Source organism: Leopardus geoffroyi, chromosome D1 (genome assembly GCF_018350155.1).
Source record: "Leopardus geoffroyi isolate Oge1 chromosome D1, O.geoffroyi_Oge1_pat1.0, whole genome shotgun sequence".
In the NCBI taxonomy this organism is placed as follows: Eukaryota; Metazoa; Chordata; class Mammalia; order Carnivora; family Felidae; genus Leopardus; species Leopardus geoffroyi.
In genome coordinates, this window is record NC_059329.1 from 66,589,370 (window position 1) to 66,612,515 (window position 23,146).

The 23,146-nt window shown below is 40.9% G+C and overlaps 1 protein-coding gene across 5 annotated transcripts in view; it reads right to left on the bottom strand.

The window, feature by feature from the left end:
* Positions 1-263: 263 nt before the first annotated feature.
* The window catches only part of SBF2 (SET binding factor 2), a 482,724-nt gene continuing 459,841 nt past the window's right edge, over positions 264-23,146 (bottom strand). For all 5 annotated transcript variants that reach the window (XM_045484468.1, XM_045484467.1, XM_045484470.1 and 2 more), the window contains 8 exons: positions 14,508-14,634; positions 11,741-11,868; positions 10,302-10,535; positions 9,128-9,232; positions 6,550-6,743; positions 5,772-5,859; positions 2,999-3,130; positions 264-2,007 (listed from right to left, as the gene is read on the bottom strand). In XM_045484468.1, coding sequence (XP_045340424.1) covers positions 1,909-2,007; positions 2,999-3,130; positions 5,772-5,859; positions 6,550-6,743; positions 9,128-9,232; positions 10,302-10,535; positions 11,741-11,868; positions 14,508-14,634 — 1,107 coding nt within the window. In that variant the 3' untranslated portion in view covers positions 264-1,908. The remainder of the gene's footprint in view (positions 2,008-2,998; positions 3,131-5,771; positions 5,860-6,549; positions 6,744-9,127; positions 9,233-10,301; positions 10,536-11,740; positions 11,869-14,507; positions 14,635-23,146) is intronic.

Sequence of the window (23,146 nt, forward strand, 5' to 3'; positions counted from 1 at the left end):
CTCACTAGAGCACAAACAGTGGCTTCAGGTCTCTTACCTACACTCTGCAGCAGCACGTCCAGAACCCAGAAGCTCATGCCAGTTTGTCCAATGTCTCTGGTAACCTTCTATGCAAAGGGCAGTGATGGCATTAATAGAACCAGGGCACCACATGGGCTGTTTTACTCTTGAGCTTTTAGTCTCACATATAAATCCTGAATGTTGCCTGCTTAGTGCTACGCACTACACGATGAGTTTAATTTCACAGTAAATGAGGGATGCTCTTTCTTAAGAAATAAATTTAATTCGGGGTGGTTAGTGCATGTAAGGCATGTAACCTTTATGAAAGTTAAAAGAATCCAGTTATAAAAGAAGCACTGTATACAGTCTCAAATCGCTGAAGGTACAATGGGCTCCGTATTTTACAAAGTACAAAAAATTATTTCATATACAAAGAAAAAATACAAATAATGTGCAAAAATCATTTTCACAGGTGGCAATTTATAAAATGAAAATGGTAGAAAAATCCTTCATTCTTATTATCCCCAATTTCTTATATATTAACACAGGTCTATTTCCTAGCGTGTAGGTAATTTTAAATTTGAAAATCTGATTTATTTTTCATCTACAAAGACAAAGTGGTTTTTTTTCATTTTTTAAAAAGGGAACTATTTTCATTACTGAAATCTTATGCATGAATCAGTTACTTTTATATTAAATTATAAGTAGGCTATCTGAAAAACAAGGATATAGAAATCATATGTACATATTTTTGAAATATTAGTTTGGTATTTAACATATTAACATTTCAAAACGGCGATCTAGCTACCTCTGACTCCAGTTGGGCTGCAATGCCTGTAGCAGAGATGCTGCTGCTCCTCACAGGGAACAAACAGCATTCCTCGGATCTTTAGCTGAACAAACACAAGGTTATCAAAAGTAGAGAAAATCTACAAACAGTTTTTACTATTCACGTGCACAAGTGCTGTTTGGGTATCTGATTGTGCCACAGACACAGCCCCTGGCACAGGTGTAATGTGCTTGTAGACAGCTGGCTTCTGTCTTTCCAACACCTTCACTTCATTAGGAGTTCAGTGCAAGTGTTTATTTTGTGAGTTAGTGCATTCAGCTTTTTGCATGTTATTCTGTGTAAGGAGCTGTCAGGGAACAGAAGAATACACAGGAACACAAAGTCCTGGATCCTCAGGGCACCTGTGGCCTAGAAAATTCAGTGTTTTGAAAGTAGTATTTTCCTGCATTGGCCTCGTCATTGTTGCATCATTCCCTGGACCGTCTTTCTCCTTCAGGAGAATCCTGCGTGTTCCCCGTCTGCCACTGAGCACTCATGTTCTTGCTGTGATCCCCCATGGCCGAGCAGGGGTTATGGAAGCACCTTTTGGCAGCACCAGATAGCTGAGCATCTCTAAGGTCAGGCAGTAGGAGTAGGAGCTATTCTGCTGGGAAATCTGTTCTGTGCAGAACATGAGATAGTGTTGGCGGGGTTTTGATTTTTGCTTGTCAGAAAGCTCTCCAAGGAAATTATGACCGTGGGGAACAAAAAGGATCTAGTTTCATCAAGGAGGACTCAAGTAAATAGAAACCATTTATCTAGGGGATGGGTGACAGTTGGCTCAGGAAGCATTCTTCTGATCCCTAACCACTAAGACCCTATTAGAACAACCTAGTGCAAGATACAGGGAGTGCCTGGGGTTCTTGACCAGACCTCTGTGACATATTCATTCAGGCTAAGCAGACATAGCAATTGTTCAAAGAGGGCACTGGGTAAGACTGGGCAGAAGAACCTCAGGCCTGGGATGACTCCTCAGAACCAAAGAGGAAGCTGTCAGCTCCTCAAGGATTCATGCACTTTATTCTATCTGACAGCACGAGGCTTTCCTCCCTCTTTTTTGCTTGGGTTGACCATGGGCATCAGGCGTCAGAGATACAGCTCTGGATCCTGTCCATCCACTGCTGGGCACTCTGTCCATCCTGGGCACAGAAGTTATACACACGTTTGCTGGTCTTGAGCTACAAAACCAAATGAACAGAAGCAGAGATGAAGGGCAGGCCTGTTTTATGGCTTTGGGCAAGTGTGTGAATCAATCTCAGTGAACTTCCTCTCCGTACTGCTTCAAAACCTCTATGTTTTCTCTTCCCTCCACTACCATACTGTCACTGCCATTATAGTCACTTTGTTTCTTTGGTCCCCAGAGTCACAGTAGATGTTAATAGAATGACACTGGCAGAAAAAGGAGACATACTAGGAGAGCCTTACTCCTAAGGAGGAGGGTCAGGAGCCTCGGGCCTCTCCCATGCACTGCACCGGGAGCAGTGCAGTGCAGCTCCCTGGGCTCCTCAGGGAGGCCGGAAATTCACCCCCACCAAGAAGTTGTCTTTCTTGTCCTCTTTCCATCCCCTTCTCTAAAGGCTTAAGTTGGGGACATACTGGAAGCCCGGAATCAGGTAAATGGCCTCATAGCCAGAGCAGAGCCCTTGAGTGTGGCTGTGCTCTTTATGAAACCCTGCTTGGCTATGGGAACTGGATGAGAACCCTATCATGTGGCCCATCAAATTCCCTGAGGCTCACCTAAGGGCTGTTGAAGATGTTAGGACCAACAGTCATCATATATGACTAAGGACAATTTTTATGGATGGTCAAGCATGAAGACCACTGGATCCAAAGGGAAGTAGTGTCTGTTCTTGAATAGGTGGTGAATAAAATAACTAACAATGTTTTTATCAAGGAATTCATCTGCTTCCATGTGTGGCTGGACACCCAGTAAAGGAGTCCTTTGTGCAAAGCAGCGCACCACAGCTTGGAGATGGACAGTTTGGAGATGTCAGGTTTGGGGATCGAGTGCTAAGTTCAAGTTCTGGAGCAATTTCCATAGCCAAGGGGTTATCATCTGTCACCACCAATTGCTCTGAGGCCCCATAATTCTTGGAGGTGGATGGATTGTAAGGAATCATGTACAGACAGAGCCAGGTTTTCTAGTGAGATGTAGTGAGATCAACTTACATCAAAGAAAGCCTTGTCACTCGTGTGCTTTGGGGCTCCCATGCTAGGGCCAGCAGGGATGACCATTTCTACTTCAGCCAGATCAATGTGGCCTTTACAGCTTGTGTCCTCACCTGAGTCATAGTATCGCAGCTGGAACCAAAAGGATACAGATGGGAAATAAGAGACACAGAAAAGGAAAATGGTATGACTTTTCAAAATGTATTTGAATACTTGCCTCTGTACCTTGCTAAACTGTGTCTGAAATAATAAGCAAGAAAATAAAAACACTGTTGCTTTTCGGAAGGAGGACTAGGTGGCTGACAGAAAGGAGGAAAAAGACATTTTTCTGAAATTCGAATGAATAAAAGTATTACATGTTAAAAACTAAAACTAAATGTCAGCTAACAATTGTAAAAAATATATGTAACATATAAAAGAGGTTGTTTAGAAAAATATGCAGAATTCCTAGAAATTGATAAGAAAAAGATAAACAATTTAGTAGAAAAATGGTCAAAAAAATCTCAACAGGTAAGTCACAGAGGAAATGCAAAAGACCTATAAACATTTAAAAAGATGGGCAACCTCACTGATGAAAGAAAAGGGATGTAATCAGTAAGATTTCACTTTTCACTTAGATTAAGAAATATTCACGGTGAGGGCAAGGCACTAGGTATTCTCAAACATTGCTAGTGGAAATATAATTTGTTAGAAACTTTGTGGACAATTTGGCAATATCATCTAAAATTTAAAATGTTTATGCCTATTGATATACCTTCTCACCTCTAGAAATGTATCCTACAGAAACAATCCCACAAGCATGCAGAGATACATATAAAGAGGTTTCCTTCAGCACTGTTTTGATCAGGTAAAAACTGAAAAGATGTATCTGTCTTTCATTGGGGTGTTGGTTAATTAAATGATAGTTGGTTAATTATATCAATGATACAGACTACTATATATAGCTTTTCAAAAATTATAAGGAAGATCTATATGAACTGGTAGGAAAGTATGTTCAAGATATACCATATAAAAAATACAAGTTGCCAAACCACATGTAAATCTAAAGTGATTTTTGAGGGGCACCACCTGGGTGGCTCACTCAGTTACATGTCTGACTCTTGATTTCAGCTCAGGTCATGATCTCATGGGTTCATGGGGTCAAGCCACACATCGGGCTCTGTGCTGACTGTATGGAGCCTGCTTGAGATTGTCTCTCTCTTTCTCTGTCCATCTTCCCTGCTTGCACTCACACACACACACACTCTCAATCTCTCTCTCAAAATAAATAAATAAACAAACATTTAAATTGATTTTTGAAAAACAATAAATAGCTCACCATTTGACTGAGTGGTTACCATGTGCCAGGACTGGATATCACTCTCTAACTAAATGAGTCTGGATTTCACTCTCTAACTTACACAGTAGGAAAGAGTCTGATGCCTCTGTCACTGTGGTTCTGGACTCAGACTTTTCTGTCTCTCCAGTCAGGCATGGTATAAGTAGGTCTAAATGGAAAAACTATATACCTTTCGTGTTAAATCCAAAAGATCGGTAAGAATGCAAGTATAATTTGGTGTAACTGTAAATTACAGAAAAATTATGACATTGTCCTATGTTATATTTAGTGGTTTAATGGAACTTTTCTCCACAGTGTAGGCTCTATGATTTCAGACACATGTTATTTTAAAGTACAACCCCCCCCCCCACCAAGGGCTTCCATTGCATATTTGTAAATAAATTCTCTATATTCTTCCACAGAGACTGTGTAACTTTTATGAAATTCCCTGAGCAGAGGGAAATGTGATCCCCATTTCAAATCTGTATCTGGAAAGAGTTTCCTAGGTGCACGTACGACCAGAGCACTGTATAGGGGTACCAGTTTGTATCTTTCTCAGCAGAGTCCATTTTAGAAATGAATGCACTGAGAATCAAGATGTGTACCCCTCTGCCTCAGGCTGAGCAGTCAGTTCCAAGGTAGAGTGAGGCCCACAGTCAGAATATTTGGAGGCCATGAGAATGTCACCATGGAAGGGTATGGAGGGGCTGGAGGTTTGGGTAGGGATCCCTCACCCCTGAGATTACTGGAGCAAAGATCATGATACTAAGAATTGCAGGGGTTTCTGTAGCAATAGCTAAGAACCTAACAATGGACAAAGGACTTCCCAACATGGCCAGTGAGGTTCAGGCTAGTACTTGCTCAGTGAGAATTCCCTCTTTGAGTGGGTATAGCCCCTTCTGCCTATTTCAGGGCCCCCTCTCTCCACTGTTGCTCTCATTTTGAGGGAAAATGATGCTTTCTTTAGTAACCAGTACATGATGAGCAATAAATGTTTGTCAAATAAATTAATGCCCTCAGTTTTGAATGGATGCGTTATGCTGCAAAAATGAAGGTAATCTGTATTCTGAGGACTGCTCCCAAGCACAGGCTCTATATATGCATGTGGAATGCAACCCACTGAAAAGCTCAGGTCCTCTCCTGGCCCTGGGTTTTAAAAGCAGGCAGCAGAAGATATTTGAGCATGAAAAGCAGAGTTCTAGTGCTCTTAATGCTCTGGGCCCCAGTGTCACTGCCTCTGCCTGTATACATCAGGCAGAGCTACTTTGGAACTTCCCTCAGAAGGCTATTGCCCTAACTCAGGGACATGCTGGGTCCTTGAAGAAGCCCACAGGGAGCATATGTGAGGCCTTGTCTGAACATGAGGGATGTGTCTGTCTGTTTAGAGTTGTACAACAGCCAGGGACTGAGCCTAGCTTAGAGAAAAGTGATTTCTGTAGGCTTTGACAGTATTACCTGATGTTTTGTTACATCCAACACGAACCAACGGGGCTTCCAACCTTTCAGCAGAGCCCCTCTTTTGTAAAGTGTTCCTTCGAAGGACCTAGAAGAAATGATGACAGGTCAGTTAACTTTGGTTTTCATTTAAAAAGTACTGTGAAGAGGATGTCTGTTGTTTTTGTCTGTCAAGTCTCTCTTTCTCTCAGATAGTCCCCCAAAAAGGCAATCAGAATTCTCTCCAGAATTTTTCTACTAGACTTACGGGGGAAAGACTGCCTCTTTCTGCTGGAATTACCAAATTTGTGAGGTTTGGAGCTCACGGTAGCCATCTTTTGTGCCATGTTGGGAATGATGCAACCCACAGAGGAAAGCAGAGCCAGCAAATGAACAGAAGCTTGAAGATACTATGTGAGAAACTGGCACATCCTTGGCCCTCCCAGTCTACGTGAGTAAATTCCTTTTTGCTTGAGCTAGCTAGCACGAGCTGGCCTTCTGACGTGTGCCACTACAAAAGTGCTAACATACGTTCCCTCAAGAGATCTGACAGACATGAGATAACGATAATCAGGACTCAACCACAAATAGCTATAATCTCTTGGCATTATTTTAGTTGTAATTTTGATTTTTCCTCTTTAAAGACCCCTTTGACACATTTAAAATAGGAACAAAGAAAGAATCGAGGCAAACCCAGTTATGTGGCAAACCCATTTAAGTTTATAGGAGGCAGTACCGCACAGGCCTGGCTGATTGAAGGGCCTGTGGTGCAGCCGCAGGCAGGGCTCAGCGCGCCCACCTGTTCTCGTCATTCTTGGTTGTGTACTGGCTGTACAGCGTGGCCGCTCTCCGGTCCACTCCATTGGATGGGGAGATGCTGGCACTCTGCTCCTCCCCCGTGCTGCTGTCTGGCAGGTGCAGCAGAGACCTCTTCTGATAGGAAGGTAGGTTGGTAGACACAATTCCTGGGGAGCCTGAAGGGTGTCTCTGGGGCTGAAAAAGAACTATACTTCAGATACTTCAGGAAAAAACACATCCCTCCACCCCCCAAAATAGAAGGTAATACATTTGCATTTTAAGTGAAAAAAAAAAAAAAGAGCTAGGAAAGTTTTACAAAGATTTTATTGAGCAACTAATCCAATAATTTCATTTCTGAATATTTATGTCAAAGAGAAAACTGGAGCAAAATACACAAAGTATATGTACAAAGAGGTTTATCCTGCAGTTGTTTATAAAAGAAAAAATTCAGAAACAACCTACATGTTTATCATTAGGGGACTGGTTAAAAAAATGATATTTCCATCAGTGGAATTCTAGAAGCCATTAAAACTACCATGCTGGTTTATATACAGTGACCAATGGGAGGCCATGTATGCCTCATAGTAAGTAAAAAAGAAAGCAGGTTTTAAAATAGTATGTATAGGGGCGCCTGGGTGGCTCAGTCGGTTAAGCGGCCGACCTCGGCTCAGGTCATGATCTTGCAGTCTGTGAGTTCGAGCCCCGCGTCGGACTCTGTGCTGACAGCTCAGAGCCTGGAGTCTGTTTCAGATTCTGTGTCTCCCTCTCTCTGACCCTCCCTGTTCATGCTCTGTCTCTCCCTGTCTCAAAAATAAATAAAACGTTAAAAAAAAATAAAAAAAAAAATAGTATGTATAGGGGGCACCTGGGTGGCTCAGTAGGTTAAGTGTCTGATTCCTGGTTTCAGCACAGGTCATGATCTTACAGTTTGTGGGATTCAGCCCCGAGTCAGGCTCTATGCTGACAGTGAAGGGCCTGCTTGGGATTCTCTCTCCCCTCTCTCCCTGCCCTTCCCCTGCTTGCTCTCTCTCTCTCTCTCTAAAAATAAATAAATAAAATAAATAAATAAATAAATAAATAGTATGTATGGCAAATCCCTTTTATATGTATGTTTTGAATGATATAATAAGCTTAGTGGTTTATTTCTAGGTTTTAAATTGTGGGTGATTTTTGTCCTCTGTTTATAACTATTTGTGTATTGCCTTATTTAAAAGAATAAGTATATCTCACTTTCATAACCAGAAAAAATATCAAGAAAGTATTTTATTTTTCTGAGAGTTAAAGCAGTAAGACAGCACCCACCCGTGGCCTGATAGCAGCTCCAGAACTGCCATTGGAAGGCAACAGCTAGTGCCCAGAGGATCCCTTCTTACCATGCCAGAGGCTTTCTTCTACACCTGATTCTCCCTGCCCCGCTGTGACATCGGACCCTGCTGACCTCTCCTTCTTTCTGAAATGCTCTTTTGAACATTCACATCTGTCCTTCTGTTGCATCTGGAGCTAGTGTGATGTGGATTTGATGGTGCCTGTCCCCTCACACATCAGAAGGGACACCACTCCCTCACTGTGGGGTAAGTGGGAGGCTAAAGTGTACAGGGTGCTCAGCACAGTCTTTTGCACGTATTACATGTCTGATAAAAGTTTAAATCAGAACAGAGAGGGGGGGTGTGAAATACAGAAAACAGAGTGTTTTTAAAATATTAAAAAATTTTAATGTTGATTTATTTATTTTGAGAGAGAGAGTACAAGCAGGGGAGGGCCAGAGAGAGAGGGAGAGAGAGAGAATCCCAAGTAGGCTCCGCGCTGTCAGCACAGAGCCCGACACTGGGCTCGAACTTGAGAACTGTAAGATCATGACCTGAGCTGAAACCAAGAGTGGGACACTTAACTAACTGAGCAACCCATGTGCCTCTGTTTTTAAAATATTTTTCAACGTTTATTTATTTTTGGGACAGAGAGAGACAGAGCATGAACAGGGGAGGGGCAGAGAGAGAGGGAGACACAGAATCGGAAACAGGCTCCAGGCTCTGAGCCATCAGCCCAGAGCCCGACGCGGGGCTCGAACTCACGGACCGCGAGATCGTGACCTGGCTGAAGTCGGACGCTTAACCGACTGCGCCACCCGGGCGCCCCTAAAATATTTTTATGATAAATGTTTCTCAATTCAGAAACAGAAAAGGGGGTGTGAGCAACAGAAAGTAGCATAATTTGTCTTTTAAAAATATTTTCTTTTCTCTGGTTATTTCTCTGAAGCAAATACGGTCCGGGTGTTCCCCTCCCCACTCGTGGTAGAAAATCAGCTGAAACCACAGAGGCACAGATAGAAAAGAACCCAGTAATTTTCCGTGGATGCGGGGCCCTGAAACACAAGTATTATGTCACTGCGGTGAAGTGAGACACTCAGGAACTATTCAGTCATTTGGAACTTTCTGCCCTGGACCTCCAGGGCATGACCCCTCCCTTTCTACCCTTCTCTTTGGCCATAAACTCACCTGGGTTAACTGTGGCAGTGGGCCCTACCTGACCTAGCACCCTCAAAAAGCTCAGAAGTAGCTCCTCAAAGGATTTTACCAACTCACACGGTCTGTTCTGGGCTCTTCTTTAAGGTCCACAGTTACTCTTTCCCACAGCTGCTGCCACTTCTCAGAGGTTTGGTTCAATTTATGCTCCAATCTTTCAATTTCCTGCAAAGTAATAAAAAGGAGTTTTCTGATAGTTAAGTATTTCACAGAAATCAGGACGTGTCCCAGAGCCACATCTCCTCTGTACTGGGCCCCAATGGACATCATGTTCAGAGGGCAGCTGAAGTCAATGGCCTCAGAGGTCTCCCAAGCCAGGAGCAGTGGTGTGAACTCTAGCTGGTATGATGCACTATGGCAAAGATGATTTATTAGGATCTGTAATCAGGCCTTTTTGTACAGAATAGCTTAAATAAAGACATAAAATATGTATCCCAAACACCTTCACCTTTGGCTAGCCCAGAGGGAATCTGATGGCCACCGCAAAAGGCCAAGCACTGGGCTGGCATCCAAACCCTAGTAGCTGAGGTAGGAGTCTGTCCTTGACAGAGGAACCCCTAACTCTGCTGATTTAAAACCAGATGTGGAAAGAATGAACCAAGAAATGCACAAAGAATGGAATTTCCTCGGGACAAGGAAGCTGGGGATCAGAGCAGCTGCCTCTGTGACGCCTTAACTGCAGCACACTCCTCCCAGTCACAAGACTGCACGAAGACTCTTCAGGAACTGCTTGGCCCATATCAGGGCTCAAACCCTTTCCTCAGGGCTGCTGCTCTCAGCAGGGTGGCTACTGCTGGGATTGTTTCAGTTCAGAATATTCTCTGTAGAGACGCTGGCAGTATTCCCATCAGGCCATCAACTACCCACACTTCTGACCAGAGGAAGTAGAGCACCCACAAAAGCCATAACCCAGGCCTGACTCAGGCTGTTGGGCAGCTAAAACAGCTGGGAAGCTGCAAATTGCTCCATTTGCTTGATTGCTTCCTCATAATGCCAGAAAACTTACTTTTTTGAGACCCTTTTCCAGTAGTTGAGCCTGGTCCCTTACTGTTGTTGGGGAGCAAATTTGGTTTTCCTCATTCTCCTGGAATGCTACGTATCACACTGGCTCAGAGTGAGGACAGCCATGTCCGGAAGTGTGTGAACCACTTTTAATTTAGCCTGGTTTCTGAGGCCTCGGGTACTACCAGGGCCCCTGTTGCCCTCTGTGCATGTCTACACAGGCCTGACTTACACTGAAAAGGCTGGTGAGAGCATCGGGCTGAGCACAGCTGATATCATCATAGCAGGGCCACACTGTTCTCCTCCGGGTCTGGGGGCCAGCTCCTCCAGCCACTTCAGAGTCCTCGGAGGGGAAATGCTTGGGGGCTAGCATCATCCAGTCATATGAAGGGCCTGTGGAAAGGGTCTCCTCTGTGTAGTAATCCCACTTCTTGAGGCTGGAGACATTTACACTGGGCTTCAGGGCCTGTTCAAAGAAAATTCTGAAATATAGTTTCATCTTGACCTCAAAGTACCCCAGCTTACTGGCAGGTCAGCCCTTAACATTTGCAGGGTCCAGGGCAAGAGTATGAATGGAGATTCAAATACCATATATGTAAATATTTAGATATTATACATCAAGATAAACTATTAAATAAAATATATCTCTCCTCCTACCTTGGTAAATATAACTTCCTAATGATCTGGAAGACCAGGCTCAAACTGGGAATTCTTGGACTCCTTGGAATTCTATACCAAGGCCCAAGGTGGCACTGGGAAAGCTGGTCCCAGCTCCCAGTCCTTGGCCTAATCCCCTGCTCCTCTCACCTTGGCTCTGTCCTATATTCTGAGGTCTTTTATGAATGTCCACAAAACTAAACTTGGTCTACTACCTGCCAAACAGCTACTTCTTAGGCACCCTTGAGGCTGAAGGGAACATGCACCGGCTTGGGAGACAGACTGGAAGAAGTAGCTTTGTGAGCAACTTGGATTTAGGCAAGAAATTTTGGGTACATGGTTTAGATGAAGAAAGGGTATCTAAGCACATACCCTTGTTTCTTGTGGTCTTCATTTTATGAGGAGGGGATAGTTGGAGAAAGGCCAGAATGGGGTCCTAATGCATGGGACCCAGGGCAGGGGCATTCCTGCCCCTGAGTAACGTGATACTTCTCACTTGTCATCAAACCAGTCTGTTCTATCCCAGAGCTTACTTCACATAGATGTGCATCACAGAGCATGGTTGCCCCTGAGACGTCATTCTTTTGAGCTGGGCTCCAAACATCTGGTGTTCCATAGGGGTTCTTCCACAGCTTTGGTATAAATGGACTTAGGGAAATCTTTTCTAAAGTATTTTAGATTTTTTCAGCTTAGATAACCAGTTGAGGTTTCAAGTTTTGTTTGGTCTTTCTTACTGGAGAAAGTTGCCTCACTTTGACTTTCTTGAAGTTATCCCTCCTAGATTTTGGGGGCCAGCTCCTAATTTTTGTGGTCAAGAATATGATGAACAGTCTCTATTCCATCATAACCCAAACCCATAGTGTATATCAAATTTTTAAATAGCTTCTGGTATTTTAAATAGCTTCCTAATCCAATGTTTATAAAAAGCTTAAACAGCTTATATATACTTAAAAGTAAGGAAAACTTTAACACTAGATACTCAGAAAGTGAAACATAAATGCTTTCTTACTGTACCTCTATTTCCATTGGTGAATATAAATAATTAAAGAAAATGGGACTCCTCTTGTGCATTCTATCAATACACTCCCAAATACAAATTCCTTTTTTGGCATGCTTGTCTCCTTTATCGTCAAACAACGTTCCTGTAAATCAACCCCCCCCCAAAAAAAAAATCAACAAAAGTCAAATAAATCAACAGTTTGCCTAAAACTATGATGCATGTACCAGATGAAAAGCAAAATATATCTTACAGCTCTCAGAGCAGCAATGTATGTGCAGAAACCTTAGGTGGTGACCGCAAAGCTAAGGATAGGAATGAACTTCACAGCTATATGGAAACAAACCCAAATGGAAGGAAAACATCTGGTAAGGTTTTCCCAAGTATTTAGCAGCACATAGCAACTCTCTTCTAATCTATATCCTACATCTATATCTAGATTCACAGAGCTCCATGCCAGGAGTCATTCTACATATTTTTCAGGAGAAATGGGAAGGACTTGGAGTTATGTGATGAAGTTCAGTTAAAAACATAATTTTATGTTTCTTTTTTCAGTCGTTGGCTGTTCATTATGAAGCCATTTAAAGTGTTTTCTTATTTAGTAATTTATATACTGCAAATCATGGTCATGAAGACTTTGGATGATAGAAGGGTGTGGTCTGTATCCTTGGGTGACTTAACAAAAGCCAAATGTAGTGGGTGGGGGAGGTGCTTCAGGGAGTTTCTGATCCTATCTTTGCACCCATCAAACAGTCAATGTGTCACTCACATGAGCTCACTTTTTTTTTTAAATAAGCTTTAAAAACAAAAGTTTTATTATTTATTTTGAGAGAGAGACTGTGTGAGCAAGGGAGGGGCAGATAGAGAGGGAGAGAGAGAGAGAGAGAGAAGAATCCCAAGCAGGCTCCGTGCTGTCAATGCAACACCCAATGCAGGGCTCGATCTCACAAACTGAGATCATAACCCAAGCCAAAATCAAGAGTCAGATGTTTAACAGACTGAGCCACCCAGGCACTCCTCCCTCTCCTTTTTTTTTTTTTTAAGTAGGCTTCAAACCCAGTGCAGAGCCTAATGCTGGGCTTAAACTCATGACCCTGAGATCAAGATTCAGATGCTCAATTGACTGAGCCACCCAGTAGCCCCAGGAGGTTATTTCTTTAAAAGGCCAGGAAGGGTGCCTTCCTTAGCAGTGCTGTCTTGCTTTGAATGAAATGACTCAGTCAAAAGTCAAGAAGCATCTTATCAGTTTATCAGAAAAGATGGTCTCAAGCCCAACTCTGCACAAAATCCTGTAAGAGGCCCCCAAGACTAATTAGTATTTCTAGTCTACCTTTTAACTGCAGAGTCCAGTGTGGTAGTTTTCAACCCTGGCCACACATTGGAAAAATCAAGGGCTTTAAAAACCCCCAATGCTTAGGTCTTGCCTCAGACCAATTAAATCAGAATCTCTGAGGATAAGTCCAAGCAGATATTTTAAAAGTTCTCCAAGTGACTCCAATGTCTCTTGTAACCAGCTTTCCTTCATATCTTCCCAAACCATGGGTGCTTAAGAAATTATAAAGTTTCTGATTATGACGTGTGGGATGACAATTCTGAGTCAATAAAGGTCTAGAAGTATAAATAAGAACCAGTGCTGTCTCTCTTCCCAACAGTATAAAATATCACACTAGACAATTTTAACAGCATGCACTGGAAAGCAGTATGTCCCAAGACATACTGTAAACTGTAAACTGAGAACATCAGTAAATATTTTCAGCTACTAGAAGAGTCTTCTTTATGAAAATCCAGGTACATATACTGAAAATAGCTGATTTTTTTCTTTGTTGTCTTCTTAACAAGATCCTGTACATCCTCCCTTCTCTTCTCCCTATAACAACAGAATGTAAAATCCCTGTGGGAATGTTTTCACAGGGGCCGCCTGACTTTTAAAATCTACTCTTTACAAGTATTACTGCTCTTAAAAATTATAATATTGATGGAGATGTCTAAAATTTAATGAGTTATTATTATACACTATAAACTGTGCTAAGAAGTTTACAAATATTTCCTAATGTGATCATCATGGCCCAAAGGGGTAGGTGCTATTATTGTACTCATTTGAAAGATGAGGAAACTGAAGAAACTCAGAGAGGCACCTAACATGTCCAAAGTACTCAGTTGGTACTGGGAATACTAGAATTTAATCCTGTTCTATTTCCTCCAGAGCCTTTACTGCTATGCAAAGTGCCTCCAAGGGCAGGCACCTTTCCTACCAGAGTGTACCTGGGATGGAAAAACTAGGTCAAATGTTTCTCTTCAAACGGTGATACCACTTTGAGATATTAAAATAGTAAGCAGATTTCACCTTTCAAAGGTGCTACAGGGAAGACCACTTGCAGTCCCTAAGAGCTAGTACAGCACATAATCTCAGAATCTGGGCACTCGTTCCTACCTATTCTACTTTTATAAATCCTAAAATGGCCTTGCCACACTTGGGGGTAGTTATGTTATTGGAGTTTTCAATTAAAAACACAAAAAAATGGGGCATCTGGGTGGCTCCATTGGTTAAGCTTCTGACTTCGGCTCAGGTCATGATTGCATGGCTCATGAGTTCAAGCCCCATGTCAGGCTCTGTGCTGACAGCTCAGAGCTGGAGCCTGCTTCGGATTCTGTGTCTCCCTCTCTCTCTACCTCTCCCCTGCTCATTCTCTCTCTCTCTCTCCTTCAAAAATAAACATTAAATTTTTTTTAAAAAACACACAAAAACTATCAAAAAAGATGAAACAAGGGCATGCAAACACATACCATGCTCTAATCTTTCATAGTCTGAATCCAGGAGAAATGTTTTAAAGCGATTAGACACATAGTGGAAAGCCAAGAACTTCAAGTAATAGAGATTGAATTCAAACTCAGTTGGATACTGGTTGTGAACCTGAAACAAACAAGGCAAAGAAAAGAGTAAGACCCAAACTTAACAAAAACTGGATACCACGCCACTGAATGATGTCCTGATATATGCAGGAGACCATGTGGTCACTCAATCAACTGAATCCCTACCGTAAGTGGAGGTGGGAAGGGAACCAGCCTTTCTGAGCAACTACTATGTGCCAGACACCATGCAAGGGGTTTTTAGAATCATAATTTCATTTACTCTCCATAACAACACTATATGATAGGCATCATTCTTAACTGGTTTTATTGAGATATGACTGACATATAATGTGTAAATTAAAAAAATTTTTTTTAACATTTATTTATTATTGAGAGACAGAGAGAGACACGGCATAAGCATGGGAGGGGCAGAGAGAGGGGAGACACAGAATCCAAGGCAGGCTCCAGGCTCTGAGCCTGACGCGGGGCTCGAACTCATAAACCGTGAGATCATGACCTGAGCTGAAGTTGGACGCCTAACCGACTGAGCCACCCAAGTGCCCCATAATGTGTAAATTTAAGGTATAAAATGTGATGATTTGATACATATATTTATTATGAAATGATTACCACAATACGATTAGTTAATACCTTTATCACCTCACAAAATTACCTTCTTCCTTGGTGAGAACATTTAAGATCTAGTCTCTTCGTAACTTTCAAGTATATAATACAGCATTGTTAACTATAGTCATCATGCTATACATTGGATTTCCAGAACTTATTTCTCTTATAACTGGAAGTTTGTACCCTTTAACTGGTATTTCCCCATTTTCCCCAAACCCCAGCCTCTGGCAACCACCATTCTACTGTTTCTATGAGTTTGGCTTTTTTAGATTCCACATATAAATGAGATTATACTGAATTAATTTTTCTCTGACTTATTTCACTTAGCATAATGTCCTCAAGGTCCAGCCATGTTGTTGCAAATGGCAAGATTTCCTTTTTTATTTTTTTCTCATGGCTGAATAATATTCCATTGTTTATATATATATAACATTTTCTTTATCCATTCATCTATAGATGGACACTTAGGCTATTTCCATATGTTGGCTATTTAGTGAATAATGCTTCAGTGAATACAGGATTAGAGCTATCTCTTTGAGATACTGATTTCACTCCCTTGGATAAATACCCAGAAGTGGGACTGCCAGATCATAAGGTCATTCTATTTTTAGTTTTTTGAGGAACCACTTTTTCACAGTGGTTGCACCAATCTACGTTCCCACCAACTATGCACAAGGGCTCCCTTTTCTCTACATCTTAATAGGTGTGAGGTGATATCTCATTGTGGTTTGGATTTGCATTTTCCTGATATTAGTGATGCTGACCACCTTTTCATATACCTATTGGCCACTTGCATGTCTTCTTTGGAAAAATATTTATTCAGATCCTCTGAAGATAAGCATGATCATTCCCACCACCTCTTCCCCCATTTAGAAACAAAGAAGCTGAGGATGAGTAAGATTAAGTAACTTCCCAAGGTCATTAGACAGTAACCAGTGAGACCAAATTTGAATCCGGCTTGTTAGATTCCAATAGTCTGTGCCTTATTCACTGCTTTATACTGTGCTAATACTTGATAGACATAAATTATCACAAGTCATAATTTTCCCTTCAAGTGTTTGTGGTGTAATAGTGGGTAATAAAACAAGCAATTTGGCAGTGAAAGGAATGAGAGAGGAGGTGGTGGTTTAGGGGACAGGAAGAGATCTTTTCTGGACAAAAGAAATACGACATGCCTGTCTGAGGACAATGCAAGAAAAGCCAGTAGAGAGAGAACAAGTTGTGGCAAAAGAGCTGGAAACTAAGAGAGTAAGGCTCCAGGAAAGCAAGAATGAATGAGACTACAGGCCCAGATATAGGGAACAGCTTTGGAAATGAGGACGGACAGATGAGTAGAAGAAAGATACGTTCAAGTGCCAAGGGAAGGGGGAAGGGCTTATGCCATTTGACCTGATTGGTCATCATGAAATTAGACTGTGAGGTCCTTGGACATAGGAATAAGGATGAAAGCATGATATGGGAGGGAGGGAGCAAGGCAGAACTTGGAACCGTCACTGAGCTATATAGTGTACTTTAGACAAGCTGCATGCAGACTCTGTGGAGCCATCTTATGGTGGCAGAAGGTAGGCTGATGACCTCGTGATACTCCAATCAACCTAGCAGTTTCACCTCTCTATGACTCAATCTCTCATGGCCCGTTAGAGAATTTTGTTTGGTTCAGAGAAGTTCCAATCATAATTATACTTGCTTAAAAGCTGTTTCAAATGAACACTTTAGGCAGGCTGTCTAGAAGCCAGCTTTTCTCTCCATGTTTAATTTGGCAATGTAGACCCACACTTGGTCAGCCAAAGTGAGCAGGCATGTATGCTGATATTACAGACTAAAAGATCAGTGAGAATCTATTTTTTTTTTTTTTTTTTTTTTTTGGGACAGAGAGAGACAGAGCATGAATGGGGGAGGGGCAGAGAGAGAGGGAGACACAGAATCGGAAACAGGCTCCAGGCTCTGAGCCATCAGCCCAGAGCCTGACGCGGGGCTCGAACTCACGGACCGCGAGATCGTGACCTGGCTGAAGTCGGACGCTTAACCGACTGCGCCACCCAGACGCCCCGAGAATCTATTTTCTTTTAATGTTTTTATTTATTTTTGAGACACAGAGAGACAGAGCATGAGCAGGGGAGCGGCAGAGAGAGAGGGAGACACAGAATCCGAAGCAGGCTCTAAGCTCTGAGCTGTCAGCACAGAGCCCGACGCGGGGCTTGAACTCATGGAGTGTGAGATCATGACCTGAGCTGAAGTCGGACGCTTAACTGACTGAGCCACCCAGGCGCCCCTGAGAATCTATTTTTTTAAAAATTTTTATGTTTATTTATTTTTGAGAGAGAGAGAGAGAGAGAGCGAGAGCAAGGAGGGGGAGGGGCAGAGAGAAAGGGAGACACAGAATCCGAAGCAGGCTTCAGGCTCTGAGCTGTCAGCACAGGGCCCAAGGCGGGGTTTGAGCCCACAAACCGTGAGATCATGACCCAAGCCAAAGTCAGACGCTTAACTGGCTGAGCTACCCAGGTGGCTACCACAGATCAGTGAAAATTTAAAGTCACGATCTGGATATCACTGATTTATTAAAGTTTATCATTTGGTTAGAAACCTAGTTTTCTGTGATTAAAGGTGTTTTTTCCCCTTGACATTTTCTTATTGGTTTTTAAAAAATTTTTTTTTTCAACGTTTATTTATTTTTGGGACAGAGAGAGACAGAGTATGAACGGAGGAGGGGCAGAGAGAGAGGGAGACACAGAATCGGAAACAGGCTCCAGGCTCTGAGCCATCAGCCCAGAGCCTGACGCGGGGCTCGAACTCACGGACCGCGAGATCGTGACCTGGCTGAAGTCGGACGCTTAACCGACTGCGCCACCCAGGTGCCCCTGGTTTTTTAAATGAACTAAAAATTTACCTCATAATATGAAGTAAAATGGATTTTAAGAAAATGTTTTAAAAGGGAGTGTGACTCTCACGCAATGGGCTTATATACTGTGGAGTTGCTTCCCTTATCTGAGCCACCTCCTGTTGCATCAGGTCTTCATAAGACAGGAGAGCTTTCCATGGAACATGGCTCTGAATGGCTAGGTAGTGTGCCCTATTCTAAGGTTTTAGAACTGCAAGCTCTTTAGTCTGAGCTTCTGGTTCAGAACCAATAGCACCACCCCAATAGCCATTGTGCACATGACAGAGAGGGGGTGACTCAGGTTGTGGATGGTAGGACAGAAGCAGGGGACAAGCCCGAGATAGAACTTGGTTCCCTTCCATTTGAGTCTCAGGGAGGAGAAATATTCAATGTGCTCAGGGAGAGTGAGCTCCAAGAACAACTTTGCCCCAACAGACATTGGGATACACTTTGTTACTCACAGGGGAAGAAGAGTTCAGGGCTATTTCTACAGACCCAGTCCATAATAGATTCTAAAAACTTTAAAAAATCTTTTTATTAAACAAAGCGCCAAATAACAAAACATTTCTCTTAATAACTATTTTCCATAGAAACCACTTGCCTCATACATGTCTGTATCTTTCCTTGATTATTCTGATACTTAATATGCTTAAGTATGTAATTTTGAAGACCCACTTATGAGGTAAAGTAGGATGGAAATGATAATGAATATGACCTTACGTTGAACTTACAGGCATTTCAGGGAGATCATATGCTAGGACTAGAAGCAAAACTCTACAAGTGGAAAAATACTTTCACAGCCCACTGTACTGAGTGACTGGCCTCACCACAAATCCCAGACCCTACAATTATGTTAGAAAGGTTAGGCACTTCTCAAGGACCTTGGCACTCACCCTGCTTGAACTGGAATTGGTGCTTAGATAGCATCATCATGAGGGTGCTTGGGGCACTATGCTTGTGCCTGTATGTGCCACAAGGGCACCTGCAGTTGCTAACTGCTTGGGGTTGAAAAACAATCTGCCCCCAAACTGAGGTTAATTATCAGGTTTACTGGAAGTAGAAAAGAAGAGGTAGAACAACTTTTTTTCTTTCTCTTTTTCTTTTCCTCTTTAGCAACAGTTTAAGAAATAAGCATGTGAGGATTTCTTCAATGGAAAAAAAGATTCAGATTGACCTGAATGCTGGATTGATTAATACTTAGATAACCACATCTGGAATCTGACATTAAGAAACACAGGAAAAATGTCTATTTAGATCCTCTGTCCATGTTTTGTTTTGTTTTGTTTTTTAATCATTGATTTATAGGAGTTCTTTATATATTGTGGATATTAACCCCTTATCAGATATATAATTTGCAAATATCATCTCCCATTCAGTAGTCTGTCGTTTCATTTTGATGGTTTGCTTCATTGTGTGGAAGCTTTTTGGTTCAGTGTAGTCCCATGTGTTTATTTTTGCTTTTGCTTCCCTTGCCTTTGGAGTCAGATCCATAAATACATCGCTAAGACTGATGTCAAGGAGCGTACTGCCCATGTTTTCTTCTAGGAATTTTATAGTTTCAGTCCTTACATTCAAGTCTTCAATCCATTTTGAGTTAATTTTTGTGTATGGTGTAAGACAGTGGTCTGGTGTCATTCTTTTGCATGTAGTTGTCCAGTTTTTCCATTTGTTGAAAACTGTCCTCTCTCCACTTTATGTTCTTGGCTGCTTTGTTGTAAATTAATTGTCCATATATGTGTGGGTTTATTTCTGGGCTCTCAATTCTCTCTTCTAAAATGTCTTTTTACCATAATAAGAAATGAAGACTTGATTATATTCACATGGCAAAATCTGGTGCTTAGATTTCCAGTAAAAAAGAAAAATTATACTTTCTCTACTTAGTCCTATCTTCCAGAGACTCAGTTTGCCCAGTTCACTGGCTTTTTTTCCCCCTCCTTGTCAATGTGACATCTAGACTCTTCCACTGTAAAATTCTACAGTGGTCTCCAAAAAGCACAATCCATGTGCTTCCTTCTCTCTGTTAAGTATTGTTTTAGTAGAAGAAATAGGGTTAGGCCAAAGAGATCTCATCTAAGGACTTAAGATATGGGGAATAAGTGAGAGATTAGAGGTTTGTTAGCCAGGAGACTTTTTTTAACAGCTTTAATGAGGTATAATTGATGTACAATAAGCTGCACATATTTAAAGTGTACAATTTGATAAGTTTTGACATATCTATACACCCTGAAATCATCAGCACAATTAAGATAATGAATATGTCATTCGTAACTCCTAAAAGCTGCTTTGGGCTCCCTTTGCCTCTTCCTGGACACTTTCTTCAAGCAAACATTGATTTGCTTTTTGTCACTATAGATTAATTTACATTTACTAGAGCTTTATATAAATGGAATCATAAGTATGAACTCTTTTTTGTCTGCCTTCTTTCACTAAGCATAATTCTTTGAGATGCAGACATGTTGGGTTATCAGTAGTTAATTTCTTTCTATAGTTAGATAGTATTCCATTGTATGGATATACCACCATTTGTTCATTCATAGCTGTGGATGGGCATTAAGTTGCTTCTGGATTTCTGGTTGTTATCTATAAAGCTGCTGTGAATAGTTATGTATAAGCCTTTGTATGGGCAAAAACTCTCATTCTCTTGCATAACTGCCTAGGGATGGAATGCCGAATCACATGGTAGGTACAGGTATGTTTAACTTTTTAAAAAATGGCCAAACTATTTTCCCAAATGGTGGTACAATTCTGTATTCCCTCCAGCAGTGTTAGAGAGTTCTGGTTCCTTCACATCTTCATCTACGCTTGAGGTAGTCAGTTTAAAATTTTTTATCCATTAAAATAGGTATGTAGTGGTATTTCGCTGTGATTTTAATTTGCATTTCCTAATGACAAATGATGTCAAGTATATTCTCATGTGCTTATCTGCCATCTGTACCTCTTGGTAAAGTCATTACAAATATTTTGCCCACAAAAAAATAGGTTGGTTGTTTTCTTATTACTGAGTTTGAAGAATTTTTGAATTATTCTGGACATAAGTCCTTTAAGCAGATACATAATGTGCAAATATTTTCTCTCTCTCTGATTTGTCTTTTCATTTTATTAACAGTAATTTTTGAAGAACAAAATTTTAAATTTTAACTAGGTCTAACCTTTCAATTTGTTCTTTTATAAATCATGCTTTTGGTGTTGCATGTTAAGATACCTTGCCTAACCCAAGGTCACAAAAATCCTTCCTATATTTTCTTTTAGAAATTGTATAATATTAGGTCTTACATTTAGGTCTATGACCCCTTTTGAATTAATTTTTATACTGTTACTAGGTTTGGATCAAAGTTAAATTTTTTTTTTTTTTTTTTTTTTTTTTTTTTGCATATGGGAATCCAATTGTCTGGCACTGTTGGCTGAAAAAACTATCCTTTCTCTACCGATTGCTTTGCACCTTCATTGAAAATCAGTTGTCTGCATATCATATATGTGTGGGACTATTTCTGGACTCTCTTCCTTTCCACTGACCTATCTATCTTTACATCAATTATCACACAGTCTTGATTACAGTAGCTTTATAATAAAATCAGATAGTTCAAGTCTTCCAATTTTGTTCTTTTTCAAATTTGTTTTGGCTATTCTAGATTCTTTGCATTTCCATATGGATTTTAGAATGAGCTTGCCAATTTCTACAAAATAGCCTTCTGGGAGTTTGATTGTGATTGCACTGAATCTTTAGATCAATTTGTGGAGATTGACATTTCAACAATATTGAGTCTTCTGAGCAAGAGGTATCTCTTGCTTTGGTTAGGCCTTTAATTTCTCTCAGTAAGGTTTTGTAGTTTTCAGTGTCTAGGTCTTTAACATATTTTGTTAGATTTCTTTTACGTTCTTTGATACTATTGTAAAGGTAATAATTTTTACATTTCAATTTTCCAATGATTCATTGTTATCTGTGGAAATACTAGTGAGTTTTGTATATTGATCATGTGTTCTGTAGCCTTGCCAGATTCACTTATTCTACTAGCTTTTTCTTTTTTTTTTTTTTTTGTAGATTCCATAGACAACTGTTGTTTGTGAAAAAAGATAATTTCACTTTTCTAATGTGGATGTCTTTATTATTATTATTATTATTATTATTACTTTTTTTTTTCTTGCCTTATTGCATGGCTAGGATCTTTATTTAGTACAATGTTGAATAGAAGTGGTAAAGCAGACATCCACATCTTATTACTGATCTTAGGGAAAAACATTTAGTTTTTCACTAGTAAATATGATGTTAGCTGTAGGTTTCAAAAAAATACTATTTATAGTTTGAGAAAGTTCTCTTCTATTCCTAGTTTCCTGAACATTTTTACAGAAATGGGTTATATTTTGTCAAATGGTTGTTTGAGTGTATTGGTTTTGACCATATGGTTTTTCTTTTTTAGTTTCTTAATATGGTGAATTATAGTGATTGATTTCAAATGTGAAACCAACTGTGCATTCCTGGGGTAAGTGCCACCTGGCCATGGTATATTATCTTTTATTTATTAAAATTTTTTTTTATGTTTTATTTTTTTATATTTGAGAAAGAGAGACAGAGACAGAGACAGAGAACGAGCAGGGGAGGGTCAGAGAGATGGAGACAGAATCTGAAGCAGGCTCCAGGCTCCAAGCTGTCAGCACAGAGCCTGATGTGAGGCTGGAAACTTGCAGTGAGATCGTGACCTAAGCCGAAGTCAGACACTTAACCAACTGAGCCACCCAGGTGCCCCTATTATCTTTAAATATTTTGTTGGATTAGATGTGCTAAAATTTTGTTTAGAAAATTTGCATGTGTGATCATCAAATGTGTGATCACCACAGATACTGGTCTATAGTTTTCTTTTGTTGGCTTTGTCAGGCCAGGGTAATGCTGGTCTCATAGACTGAGTTGAGAAGTATTACCTTTGTTTCAATTTTCTGGAAGAGTTTTTGTAGAATTTCTATTATTTCTTCCTTAAATACTTGGTAGAATTGACCAGGGAATCCACCTGGGTCTGAAGTTTGCAGTGTGGAAAGACTTTTAACTACAATTTCAATTTTCTTAACAGACATAGAC